Consider the following 14,008-nt stretch of genomic DNA (forward strand, 5'->3'; position numbering starts at 1 on the left):
CCGTTGGCCCCGAAGAATCGGCTTAGTAGCTTGGCGGCATACACAAGCCAACGAGGTATTAAAGTTAAACCTGAAAAATTGTAACTATTTTTCAGTTTAGCTGTTAGGAATCATGTTTCTCGGTCTACTGTTGATCTCTGATTGAAGCTTCCGGTCGCAACAAAACAAGGCCTTCGAAGGAAAAATGGGGAATAAAAAGATTATTCAGCGTGGACAGTTTGGAAAAGATCACTTTGAAAAAGACGTCAAACTTAAATGAACTGCGCTGTGAATTGCTTGGAAGATAATTTGGAAGGCTTCCAAGATACTAGATAAGAGCAGGGCAAACCGAGTTTTGACGCATTTTGCTTTGCGCACAAACTTTACCTTGAGTGATTGCAGGCAATACACCTGTTCACGTGGCGCATGGCAGGATCCAAGGTTGGGTCCACCATACAGCAACGGCCTACCCTGTGGGTCAAGCCATGCGCAGAAGGGGGCCTACTATTGAGCAACTGGGACCTTCGGGGGAAAGTCCCTTCCAAGCGGGTTTGAGGTGAGGTAATAACACTGTCGCATTAGCTACTTTTGAATTTTTAATCAGGACCCTATCAAACCGAAGGCTTCCAAAGCAGTACAAAAATACCCGCCGCATAATTTAAATTGTTCAACCTTCTTGAATCAAGCGAGACACGTTGATTTTAATAATTTTCACCGGTCCTAAAAAAGAAAGAAAACAAAAGACCCAATACAGAAAACCAAACAGAACATTTGCAACGCCCTAATAGTGTTCTCATAAATTAAGAGAGTCGAAAAAAGTTTGGCTCTGACTAAGTTAAAAGTTTTGTGAATACACCCGAGATTGACGGATATTTATTGTTACTCAATAATTTCTACATACGTGTACAAAACAAGTCGTAGCTTATTCTAAACGAATGGGGGCGCTATATATTAGGATATGCCCACATCATACGCACTGAGGTCGTTTGCACTATCATGGTTCCCAAAAGCTCATACGAAGCTTCATGATTTGCTGCTTCGATTTTTTTCTTAAAGTTTTACAAGGCGGGGTTTAAATTGTATGACAACTCTAAAGGATTGTAATCCTGGATTTTTATGTTGAATTCCACACTGCGTGTGTACGTCATTACGCCATGGCACCATGCGCTGTGGTTACAAAAATGGCGGGAAACGTTGTCAAGTTAAAGTCGCCAACTTACGTACGTCGTAGCCTGTCCTGGTTGGTTATTCCTCATAGCTACCACGCATGTACATGTCAGCACAGCACGGGGCAAGTTCGTCAAGGACCACCAGTTAACTAGTGGTTGGTTCGTGACGAAGTTAGCGCATGTGCAGTGAAGTTAAAGTACGAACGACCCCAGTCAACCGTTGTCAGGTCAATACGCCGAAGAGGAGAAAAGGTGGCCGCGAGAAGGGCAAAATAGCAAAAATAAAAATGAAAATGGTCGTTTACTAGTGACATACAGTTTATCCAGCATTTTTCTTATAACTGTTCCTCACTGCACTGTGCTATTAAAAGCGATGTTTGGCGAAGAGTTCAATAGACTTAGTTCAATCATCGTCAATTAGGGTGCGTTCGATCAGAGTTAGTCGAACTATGGTTAACTATGGCCCTTGATCGAACTTGCCTCTGGCTTCTTTGTACTAAGTTAACAGCTGGTTTCATTCATTTGACGGTGGAACATCAATGCCTGGTTCGACACGCCGGAGTACTGGGAAGAGAAACATCAATGCGCCACACACGAAGTAAATACCAGCCAACACGTAGAACACAGTCTTGTAACTCTCGGAACTATCAAACAGAGAACCTGCAGTGGAAAAGAAAACAAAAAATGCACGAAGCTCATCGAGAAGTGTAGTAAATTATCAACGATTAGCTAATTTGATGCGACTGCTCCCTTGAGTGACTGACTGACTGCGCATGACTGACTGGTGACAGATTGATTGACTATGTGAAAAGTTTACTGATTGCTTGCCTGATTGGGTTGGCTGATGGACTGGTTGATTCTTTTATAAACTGAAGGAGAATAATCAACTGTTGGAATATCAGAGTGTCTTTCAACCCCACATCAGAATTGTCCTTTTATTTTAAACCCGGCAGGTAAAAGTACACGATGATAAAAATGTCGGCATGCACATTTGGATCCCAAAGGGACGAATATTAATTTGGCCTGGGGTACGTGAGGTTGGGGCACAATTTGTGACAGAGTCAATGGTTACATGGGTTTTGTAAATATGAACAGCTATTTCCCTGAATGTGGATTCCAAATTGACATTGTTATACATCTTGCAAGGCTGAATACAGAGGTGTGTGTTATTTTTACAGAGTAAATGACCTATTTTACAGGTCATGACAGGTGGTAACAGTTTTGGATGTAACAAGGACACTGTCAAAAATTGTGCCCAGGCCTCATGGAATCACCCAGTTACGAAGGAAGAAATAATTAATGACTGTGTCATGAATTCCCTACATTATTTTGTTTGAGGATTAATAGGAGAGTGGCTTATCCACATATTTATATATCTGATACATTGTGATAATAATGCAGTCACATCGTTAACCCGTGTACCTGCTCCTACCGGTCCCAATAATCCCCCGATACCAAGACAGATGTAGTAGATGCCACAACAAACAGAGAACTGTTTGACACCACCGTACCGCCGGGTCAGGACAATGAAAATAGAGAACAGGACACCAGTTGACAGGCCAAAGAGGAAGGAGGAAACGGCTAAACACACGTAGCTGTCCACGTTCATAAGGAGCAGCGAGACACCAGCTACGGCCGCACACATGAAGCAAACGATCTCGGCCGACAGCTTCCAGCTGATGACCAGCCCGTTGCCGAGGCGACCCACCAGGCCGCCGATGCCGTTCACGGTGAGCAGCAAAGCGGCCATGGTGGGCGTGACGCCAATACTCTGCGCCCGGGGAATGACGAACGGTGCCGATCCAAAGTACGGTATGGCGGTCGCAACCGACAGGAAACAGAGCAAGCCGAAGCGATAGCTCCTACGGAAGACCACGAGCCCAAGTCCAGATAGCACTTTCCTGAGATAAGTGCATTTTGGTTTTACATCATCTCGGCCGCTGCTGAGAGACGAATATTGGCCAGGTATTCTATTTTCATGGTCGGCGTTCCTTACCGACTTCATCTTGATCTCTGGGTTATCCCCAGAGGTATCATTCTCAACGAATTCATGGGAATTTCGGTTCCTTGGCTCCAACTGGTCACCCACCAAATCCTCGTGCACTTCCCCGTAGGCTGGATCGTTCGCCGTGCCAGCTGGGTCTGGTTTCCTCCCGGTGCCCGCCCGCCGGTAGAGGGTGGCCAGGGCCACGACATTGGCCATGACCCCAGAGATGATCAACAGCGCCCCCCTCCACCCGAAGCCGATCAGGAAAAGTTGCATCAGGGGCGGTGCTGCGATCTTCCCGGTCCCACTGCCTGAGTACGCCACGGCGTTGGCTGTCGTGTACCTCCTCGTGAAGTGTAGGCCGACGGCAACCAGCGAAGTGTTGACAGAAATCCCCAGCCCCATTCCTGTAAACAGTGCAGTAAGAAGTTGACACCCAGGTCAAGGAAATGAAATAGTTCAGGGTAGTGGAGTATCCTGGACTGGGAGGGGGAATGGAATTTTTTTCTAAAACTAAAAATGAAAGCCCAATATATCAGAGCTCTATACAGAGAGAGTAGCGCCAACTTCAACATTGTGCGCAGTACAGCATACAGCGAATGTATGCCAATACGGGCGTTTCACAAAAGTGCGCCTCCAAGAGTTTGCAACGCACTGGCCAATCATAATGCGCAAAATCTGTCGATCCAATGCGCGCTTGGAAAGGGTCGAACAATCCGCCAATTCCGTTCCAATTATTATATTGAGACAATCATGTGGCAACTCTTTCTATTAACAGCTCTGCCCACTATTCCCTCCTGGCAGCCCGATCATCCCCCCGAAGGGTAGTAGTGCCGTTTCGAAAATGCTGGCGCTTAATTACTGAATCAATAAAACAAAATTGGCGACATGTCGCCAAGGGATACTTTCCACTGCCCGAGATACGCCACTTGTTCAAGGGTGGTATGCGAATAGAGGCCTTGCGTGGTAGCCATTTTGCAGGGCAGTTCTTTTGTTCCATAAGAAACCATCACCTTTGTGCATATCTTGTTGAACAAAACCACTGGCCTGCAAGATGGCAGCCATGCAAACCCACTATTAATTCTTGATTACAGTTTCTTTTCATGAGGCATTTTCTATTGCGATCTGACTTTTTATTGCTTGTTTCGAATTTCTTCCATCCACACGAGGTACCGCCTTTTAGGAAACCTGAAAACCAAATTAATTTAAAGTATAAAGAAATCGCCAATGTACATTGTATAATGCAAACACGCGACATGCACTATGAGCATCGCATTTCAAATGTGTGGAACAGCCAGTCAACTTTTGAGGAAAAATCCACTCACCCCCAAAAGAGAAAACGTGTCTGAATATTGTGTTGGACGACTGAATTCAAGTCTTCAAAGTTCGCACCTTTTGCTAAACAAGGAATCTTCCGCAACAGAAAAGTTACGAGTAAAAACGCAGAGGGAGGATATCAAGGGGAACATAGATTACCAGCTACCGCGGCAGCTAGGTACAACTGGGATATGTTGCGTACCCAGGTGGTACCGAACACACCCGTGGCTGCCAAGAGTCCCCCAACAATTCCAGCCATTCTGCACCCGAAGCGTTTGATCATTACGCCGCCTATCAGACCTGAGGAAAGAAACATCAAACGAACGAATTAGAATTAAAAAAACAAACTTATATGTCATTGCAATGCAACTTGGAAAGTCCGAATAATTTGACAAGAAGGCAGAAATGATTACGGGGGCCGGGTGGGTCACGAATCATTTTATCAAGTTACTTATGGCTCTGATCTGTATAAAAATACTAGGTTGAATCTTTTAGAAGTTCATTTCTGTCACTTTTTCTGAAAATGTCGGGCGCTCCCCTCTGATCGTTACATAAAAAAACTCTCCTCCATGATTTCGGAACTGATCTCATTCACAAGTCAACCATACTGTATTGAAGACGGGGTTAACTTTATTTTGTTTTTTTTTAGTTTGGGAACCTGAGTTGAAATGAAAGCAAATCAAAAACAGTTGAAGATTTATTTAATTTATGAAGATCAATGATTCAAATTTTGTGATTTATTTTATCTCCTTGTTTTAAGCCACATAAAAATAGAACCCAAAGTAGTCTGGCACCACTCCATTTGACAGGTGACATTGGATAAGATTGGTTCAGGCAACACGATTAAAACTGGCATTCTTATTAACGATAATTAATGATATCAGCCGATATCATCAATAAAAGGGAAAATCAATCCGCCATTCTTTCTGGAATGATACAGACAAAGACATGCACAGGACACAGCCAGAAACAATTCTTTCACAATCACAAAAGGGGCCGCTTTCGCGCGAGATATCAGTCTGTTCATGAACATTCCAACATTTGCGGTTAAGATTAGATTTTATTTAATCACCAGGCCGCCGTATGTAGTCTGAAGGCCAAATTGCGTGTGTTGGCGACAGCCCTGGGGGTGGGGGGCACGGCGGGTGGGGAGGGGGCGGGGTGGAATATTAGCTTGGGGGGGCGCATCATAATAACAATTTAAATGATTGAAGTTGATGCGAATGGTTTTGCCGATGGGTAAGAGGGCAAGGGCGTCCCGCTCCTCGCCCCCTTCCCTTCGCGCCCCTCCCCTTGGCAATGGTCTTGGTTAACGATTGTCACAAACAAAAAAGGAAAAGCCATAAGTAACAAACAAAACACAAGAGAGGAAGTAAAAAAGATACAGTAAAGCCCACAAAACGAAAGTAAGAATATAATACAACTTGCAAAAATCAGGGTGAAAACGAAGCCTTTTAAATTTGTGTTTCCCCAGGCAGAGTTGACAATATGTTCTGAGCTGCCTACAGTGACACCGAAAGTTTCCATCACAGCACCTTTACAGTTTACAAATAGTAATGCAAAAAAAAATAAATAAATAAAAATAGGGCAGTGGGACACAACGATTTCAAGGATTCCACTTGAAAAAAATATACTGGCAATGTTATCCTCATACATCTGCACTGCTTCATACCACTGAAGGAGCCGAGGGACGACATGATGCTCTGGACGGCAGCTGTCTGCTTAGCGCTTGTCTCAAACTCGTCCCTCCAGCTCAGGTAGAAGACATCAGTGGCTCGCTGACCGCACTCCACCAGTGCCAAGTTTAAGTGGGCAGCAATGACAACGAGGATCGCCCACCTAGCCGTGCTCGCGTGGCTCCGTAGACGGGGGCAAACTGACGTTCCACCTGTGATCGCCATTTTTCTGGAGCACTGACGATGCAACAAGGTCAGTTCTTCGTTGTTAGTCTATAACAGTGTTATAGTAAACAAAATAAAAAAGGCAAATATCCACATACGTACGCTCAGCTTCAGTGATTACGTCAGATGTGTACTTTGGATCATAAATAGCCTAAAAATACACACCATTTATTGGAGAACACGTTCACAAGTTTAATATTACTGTAGAAAAATAACAGAATGGACTTTGTAAACCAGCCGCAATATGCTTGGCGATAAATAACGAAGAGGGTTCTAATCACAATTAACGACTTGATATCTTTGAAATCATGTTTCATCAAGTAGATCAGTGCTTTTAGAACCCACTATGCCCGATTCGTCAACAGTACAACATCTGACTCATCTCCCGATTTCGTACCGTTTATGTTCATTGGCTCAGTCTCTAGATTCATGTGCCACGTGGCGGTGAGCCTTCTGATCCCCACACCAGCCTTACTGTGTCCTAATTCCCCAGCAAAACGCCAACCTGAGGACTGGCCTAACGGTGACTGGGCTCGGAAGCAAAAATCCGGCAGCAAGGGCCAGGTTCGCTCGGGGCAATCGACACGGTCAAGGCAAGGCAGACAGCGCCTCCCCCGTAGTAGTCCGGAAAGTGTCGTGTCCGTCCAAAAAGCACCCTCTCTTGGCGAGTCACAAGCACCTCTCGTGCACCATTGGGTATGGTCAAGGCCCGCTTCAAAAGAGCCACCTATACGGAACAGGAGTGAGAATATTTACGTAGTAAAGTCTGATCATATATGACTAAAACACAAATTGAAAAAAAAGACCACTTGAAACAAGAATGTCTGTTTCAATAACTAAAAGCGCTATCTTCAGCTACAACATCCGGGAACTCGATTTGAAACCTGTTCACTGATGCAGGGATGGATCCAGGATTTTTTGCTCGGGGGGGGGATTTTTGCTTATGCAAGGGGGGGGTTACTACATGTTTTTTTCGCCGTTTTGGTGAAGCCATTCAATCCGCTTGTTTTGTTTATAACCATACACGCAAAATAACACTCCCACTGCTGTTCTTTTTTCGGGGGAGGGATATTTCAACCTTTAGACGTCTAGGCCACTAAAAAGAAAGAAAAATATGGTTGAATTAAAACCTGGGTCGTCATCACATTATAAAGAAAATCCTGGTTTTGATCGTACAATAAACCTCGCGCCAGTTTCAATCTACGCTGGGCTAAAACCAGTTCATTTTACTCCAAAGGAATCTGTCCCCTCGACATTTTTCCATTATCGTCACATCGCATGTTTTCCTTCGTGCACTGAACTTCAAAGTAATTTTTATTAATATTGTGAATATACATGTATGACGTACATTTGTTGTGCAACACAAACAGATGTACATGTCCTTTTTCCCCCAGTACGTGTACAATGGCCTTGAACTTTGACTGGAACAGCCGGACTGAGTTGATTATTCACCTTTGTAGCGATAGTGAGAGTGTTTTACATACTTGCTAAGTTAAATAAAAGGACATGGGAAAGATGAGTTCTTTGGGGGATCTGCTTCCGCCTGTGAGATAGTCAAAACTAACCCAGCTTTCTTTGGAATAAACATTACATCAATGGTCTTTATGAAAAACCTGACGACAGGCATACTTCCCAACAACAGGGAGCACAATTTTTAGAAAGCCATATATACGCCGTTTTGATGTAAGGCTCAACAGAAGTATAATACATGTACATATTACAGATGTACACCTGTATCGTGAACATCTACCCTCAGACACCCCCCCTTTTCAAATTTCCACTGCTGGCCAAGTCATTCCCCCAAAATTCCCCATCCCCATTTCCCTCGAGGCTATCAGACATGTAGTTCGTCATTTTCAATTAATGTGCATAAATAACTGAAGTTTTGTGCATTGTCAAAACTCAAAACTGGCGAAAAAGAATGCTCTAATGAAAATTTGTTTTTCAGGTCAAACAATTCAGCGACTTAATTCTCACACGGACTTGCAAAAGACAACGAACCCATCTTTTCTAAATAATGTTAAAAAGGTTTGTAATAAGATAAATTCTGCTATATCTTGAAAAAAAATCTCTGCTATTTCCTCAGTGATCTTGCTGGGGAGCATTCTTTTCCCGCGGCGAAGGGAGACTAGCTTTAACACTCAAAGCAGTCAATGTTACATCCTTGTTCTATACCGCAGACCCACCTTTGTTCCTTCAGTACGCCGTCCCAGACCCAATCTTATCCATCTTTTGTTCAACACAACACAACATCCAAGCTCAACCAGAGATGCGTCCGAGGCCGTTCATACTGAAATTAACCCAGATGTGTGCGCACTTCTTGCATTACGATTCTTTTGCTTTGTGCCATGAAAACTCAATTGCCCTATTGCGGTTTCACTTTTTGCATTTTTTGTGTTAATCGTAAAATTGCATCTATAGTTAGTCATAAAAACCGTATGCAGCTCCAACCACCGTGACAGGTTGCATAATTACGCATTTCATTATATCGACCTGAATACGAAAAAATAAACCGATTGGTGTCAGTTTCTTTCTCGATAGTGCAGGGCAAGGTGAATTGAAAGCCCAGGGTCGGACCGCTTGAAATGACAGATACACGTGTGGAAGAATTATGCATAATTATCATGCACCACAGAAAAATGGGGGAAAGTACTATCCTGCCAAGGTAGCAGACGCGGATGGGCGGGTCATCCTACCCTTTTTCCTGGCTATTTTTTGTTTTTAGTGACCTTTATCTAAAGGTTGCAAGCCTCACACCTTAAAATGTGTAGCCCCTGTCCAGCTGCACTTACTTGCGTCTTCGGTTAAGGACAAAACAAAGATATGAAAAGGTGTCAACAACCGTGGCGTCAAATACAGTACGTGGAATCCGTCGAACGTCCTGAAATAATCGCAAGACAACATTGCTTGGAAAACTGAGGAAGTTTTCCAAGCAATGACATGACATTTGGTATAGATATGTGCAGCCTGCCGCAATAAAAACGCTCACGTACTACTTCAGAGCCATTACGCATTTTACCCAATGCCGAACAACACGTCCCACTCCACTCGCCTCCATTCGGCGCACACGCCGTCGTGGAGTGCGTAAACAGATTTTTGCCTAATCTAGTTTTTGTTGTGTAGGCTTTGCGTCAGACGATATGGCCCTCGTTCCTCCCCGAGATCCCAAGGCCAATAAATTGGAGACGTTACCTGGAAAAGCCGAAAGATTTCTCGCATTTGCGTTAGGGCCGTCTATCAGCTGATGCATCAGTTCCCGGATTGCGAAGTCCATACAATGCCGCCTGCGGTGCGCACAGCTATGACCCGAAAATAGGTCAAGGCACGAATTCTGGCATGGTTGCGCTAACCCAGGTCAGACTGTATCTGTCTGCCTGTGTATGCAGTCTTACCGCCACAAACTGACGCGGTCATCTTGGCAGCAGCACACATTGGCTGAGTTCGGGCGGCTTGGTCTCGTATGTTCACGAACAGCTCGATTTCATGCTCGAACGCCGGGAACAAACAACCGGTTATTGGTGGTAGTTAGTGGCAAGCAACATGCAACATGGCAGTGTCCATGCGTGTGAGTTATTCGAGAGTTAATGTTTGGATGGGCTGAATTCTTTCTATTTAAAAAGGAACATTGATTTCTGTCATGGAAAATAATTAACGTTAATTTTGCAAAACTTCCCATTCACAGTCTGTGGCTTTGGAAGCCATCTCTGTACTTTCTGCAGCTGTTCAAAGTTAAAATTTCACGAAGTTTTTCGTGTGCTCCTGTAAAACCCTCATGACGAGGAGGTGGTGTGTGATCCTGTTCCGAGAACAGTGTTCTTGAGTCGCGTTCCTGCCGTTCAATCGCGAGAACAAGGAACCCGAGTCAAGAACAGGCCGCCTGAACTCGACCATGTGTCGGAGAGCGGAAGGTCAATTTCAGTGCCCTGCACTAATTGGAGACTTTGAAACGCTTGGTGGCGACAAACATACAGGTCCTGTTTACTAGTTCTGAGCATCATTGTGTGCATGCGCGCATAGATCTGACCACGTGCAATACCTTGAAAAAAGACCTGTATGTCTGCTGCCACCAGCGTCTCAAGGTCTCTCATTCAAGTACATCATGCAAACATGTTTGTGCATGTACATGTACAGTACATGAACACTGCATTCGGTACAATAATTTCTGCTGAGCTCATTAGCATAAAAGATGTCCCCACAGTTTATTTTGAAAACGAAGATTGTTTAACCCCAAAAAATGCAGGGATTAATTGTACAAATATACCAAGAGAATGAGCTCCCTGGGCTTGGGGCATTCATCTGCCGGCCGAGTTGATATTATAAATACGATCATTGAAAACGGTCCTAGTGCCCGAAAAGTATTTGAAAAACGGCTGTAGGAGGAGGCTTGGGAACGATTATTTTCGGGGGTTGGTCGTTTTGTGTGAATAAATGAAAATTAATTGGATAACAAACCAAACCAAACCAAACCAAACCAAACCAAACCAAACCAAACCAAACCCAACCAACCAACCAACCAAACCAAACCAAACCAAACCAAACCAAACCAAACCAAACCAAACCAAACCAAACCAAACCCAACCAACCAACCAACCAACCAACCAACCAACCAACCAAACCAAACCAAACCAAACCAAACCAAACCAAACCAAACCAAACCAAACCAAACCAAACCAAAACAAAACAAAACGAAACGAAACGAAACGAAACGAAACGAAACAAAACAAAACAAAACAAAACAAACAAGAGGAGATATAGACACGAAGATGACAAATACTACAGTTCAAAGGTAAAGATGAACTGGGAAAGATGAAATAAATCAGCCTTCCAATCGAAAACAAAGCAAAACAGTGTCAACTGTAAAATCTGAAATTGTTTTCACGGCTCAGTTGACTTGACATCTATGCCTGGTTCGATTCGCTTGAGTACGGGGAGGAGACACATCAGAAAGGCACAGGCAAATGCGATACCCCCAAGCACGTAGAAAACTGCCTTGTAACTTGCTGTAACATCAAACACCCAACCGGCTGCCACTCCTCCCAACAATGCCCCTATACCAACACAGGTGCTGTAGATGCCAAAGCAAACGGAAAACTGTAGATCTCCAACGTACTGCCGAGTCAAAACAATGCAGACGGAGTACATCACACCACTCGACAAGCCGAGGAGGAAGGAAACGACGGACATACACACGAAGCTATCGGCGTTCATGAGGAACAGCGAAGTACCAGTCACAGCTGCAGAGATGGAGCAGACAGTCTCAGCTGACAGCTTCCAGCTGATGACCAGCCCGTTGCCAAGGCGACCCAGGAGGCTACCAATGCCGTTCAACGTGAGCAGCAGCGCAGCCACAGAGGGCGTGATGTCAATACTCTGCGCCCGGGGAATGATGAAGGGTGCGGATCCCGAGAAAGGAATGATGCACACGATTCCAAGAAAGCACAGCAGGCCAAAGCGATAGCTCTTCCGGAAAATAACCAGTCCCAATGCAGATGCTATCCTACTTCCAAGAGGGACTTTGAGTCTTAGTTCATCGTTGGTGGTTGGGATAGGAGTGTATGCACATAAATTTATGTTTTGATCACTTCTGTGCATCTCTGCATCGATCATCTCAACATCTCGTGTACCAACATGAGTTTCAGTTTCTCTGTCAGCTTCAGCATCATTTTCTTGCCCGGGATGAACCTCTTGCACCGAAGAACTCTCTCTCTTTTCCCGGTCAAGCTCGTTTTGGGACGTGTTGCCCAGTTCTGTCTTTCGGAGCGTGCGAGATGGCCGAAATAGCGAAGCGAAGACGACAGCGTTTGCTGTGATCGCAGCGATGACCAGTATCGCCCCTCGCCATCCGTAGCTGGTCAGAAGGAACTGGACGAGAGGTGGCGCTGCCATTTTCCCCGTTCCGCGGCCGGAGTACATTAGGGCGTTGGCTGCCCTGTAGCGCTGTTTGATATTCTGAGCGACTGCAACCACTGAAACGTTGACAAGAATTCCCAAACCAACGCCTGAAAAGCCAGGGGAAAAAGGTATGGGAGCACGTGTCTAGGACCATTTAAGTGGCACATGCAAGTGTTGATTTCTTCTCCATGTTTCATTATTGTCATTTCAGTCAGCCTATTACTAATGAGCTCCGAACGCCACCAAGAGTGTGGTGTTTCTCTCAACTGGGGCTCCTTGGCGGAAACTGTTCTGTCCTGGTCAAGAGGCCAATATGAAATGCACACGTTCCGGTTGCGTCACTAAAAACAAAATGCTCGCTTCCCCCACCAACATATGGCTCTTTTCAACTGAGTATCAAGGCGAGTAAGGACACGATGGTTGAATATTCCACTTCTTATGAACACACTTGTGTGGTAAAGGTTTGAGAGACTGGATATTTCCTGGTCATTTTCGAGCTAAAAAACTAACATGTAGGCCTAAAGCGACAAACCATGAAAACCAAGCGATATCTCACTAAAAGAATCCACAATGTTCTACATACCATTTAGAGCAGCTGTGATGTACAACTGGTAGATACTGCGTACCCAGGCGCTCCCGAACACACCAAGGACTGCCAACAGTCCGCCAACGATTCCAGTCATTCTGCAGCCGAAGCGTTTAACCATTAAACCGCCGATCAGACCTGTATGTATATGAAATAAAAATTCCGAAAAGATTTAAATCAAGATTCTGTTTCAAAAAATTCCACTGCAAGGGCCCATATCGGTCCATTGTTTTTTTTCTTGAATGTGTTTCCTTACCACAGGAGCAGCTGAGAGACCAAGCAATGCTCTGGACAGCAGCTGTCTGCTTAGCGCTCGTCTCAAACTCCTCCCTCCATCTCAGGTAGAAGACTTCAGTAGTCCGCAGGGAACACTCCACGAGGGCCAGGTTTAAGTGGGCAGCAATGACGATGACAATCGCCCATATACTCCCCTGGGTAGGAGGGCAGGAACGCACCGAAGTCCTACGTGTTGTTTCCATTGCCTTTTTATCTGTGAGGTACTGGGAGCGAAACATAGCACAAGTTTGGTTCAATAATCTGCACACCAGATTAAGTTATTACTTCAAACTCCGGCGTTATGATGTTAACTTGTAGATCGAATGATTAAGATAGGGAAAACGTGTGGCATAAAAGAACTTTGAAGTCCTACGTGCGCGTGTGTTTATGTTGCGAACATAATCTAGGATTAGATGTGACTGCTGAGACTAGTTTTTCCATTGCTCTGGCGTCTTTAGATTCCTTGCAATAAAGCTCACGCACTCAGAAAAGGCTTTTGTCAAAGTGACTGGATGCGACCATGACAAACATTGCAGTTCCAACTCTGCACAACCAATGATCCCCCAACATAGAAACTAGCTGCACCTTCAGTGACACAAACAATGTGACAAATGAAAAAGAGTTTCATGCAAAATGTGACAACCAAACAGGAAATTCACCTATTTCGTCGAAGAGCAGGCCCACCGTTGATACAGTCACCGTAGAGGTCAGACCGAGTATGAATGCAAAGCTACACTGAAGCAACGACTTCGTAAAATCCCGTTCCATATTTTCTGTATTCCCCACACATGCCGTTTCCATTTCTGCATCTAGTTGGCTACGGCTAGGCTGGAAATAAAACAAGTGCTAAAGGGAGCCCTGGGTAAGCGGCTAGAGCCATTTCTCAAACATTTGTGTGCGG

The 14,008-nt window shown here is 44.7% G+C and overlaps 1 protein-coding gene across 1 annotated transcript; it reads right to left on the reverse strand.

The window, feature by feature from the left end:
* Positions 1-642: 642 nt before the first annotated feature.
* On the reverse strand, positions 643-13,975 carry LOC110980799 (uncharacterized). The gene is made up of 8 exons (XM_087145807.1): positions 13,767-13,975; positions 13,088-13,331; positions 12,829-12,969; positions 11,232-12,352; positions 6,125-6,401; positions 4,612-4,752; positions 2,571-3,542; positions 643-1,808 (listed from the first exon to the last, which is right to left on the reverse strand). Exons 2-8 carry the CDS (start codon positions 13,308-13,310, stop codon positions 1,663-1,665), a joined length of 3,021 nt encoding a protein of 1,006 aa, XP_087001933.1. The 5' UTR covers positions 13,311-13,331; positions 13,767-13,975; the 3' UTR covers positions 643-1,662.
* Between the last annotated feature and the right edge of the window lie 33 nt (positions 13,976-14,008).

The sequence above is a fragment of the Acanthaster planci genome, linkage group LG14, assembly GCF_054643075.1.
Source record: "Acanthaster planci isolate LZ-2023a linkage group LG14, COTS_SCS, whole genome shotgun sequence".
In the NCBI taxonomy this organism is placed as follows: Eukaryota; Metazoa; Echinodermata; class Asteroidea; order Valvatida; family Acanthasteridae; genus Acanthaster; species Acanthaster planci.

Excerpts from the sequence above, each read along its gene's own strand:
- LOC110980799 (XM_087145807.1), bottom strand. The coding sequence starts at position 13,310 with ATGGAAACAACACGTAGGACTTCGGTGCGTTCCTGCCCTCCTACCCAG. Across the intron at positions 12,970-13,087 it reads GTCTCTCAGCTGCTCCTGTG|GTCTGATCGGCGGTTTAATG; the intron begins GTAAGGAAACAC and ends ATATACATACAG. Across the intron at positions 1,809-2,570 it reads ATTGGGACCGGTAGGAGCAG|GTTCTCTGTTTGATAGTTCC; the intron begins GTACACGGGTTA and ends TTTCCACTGCAG.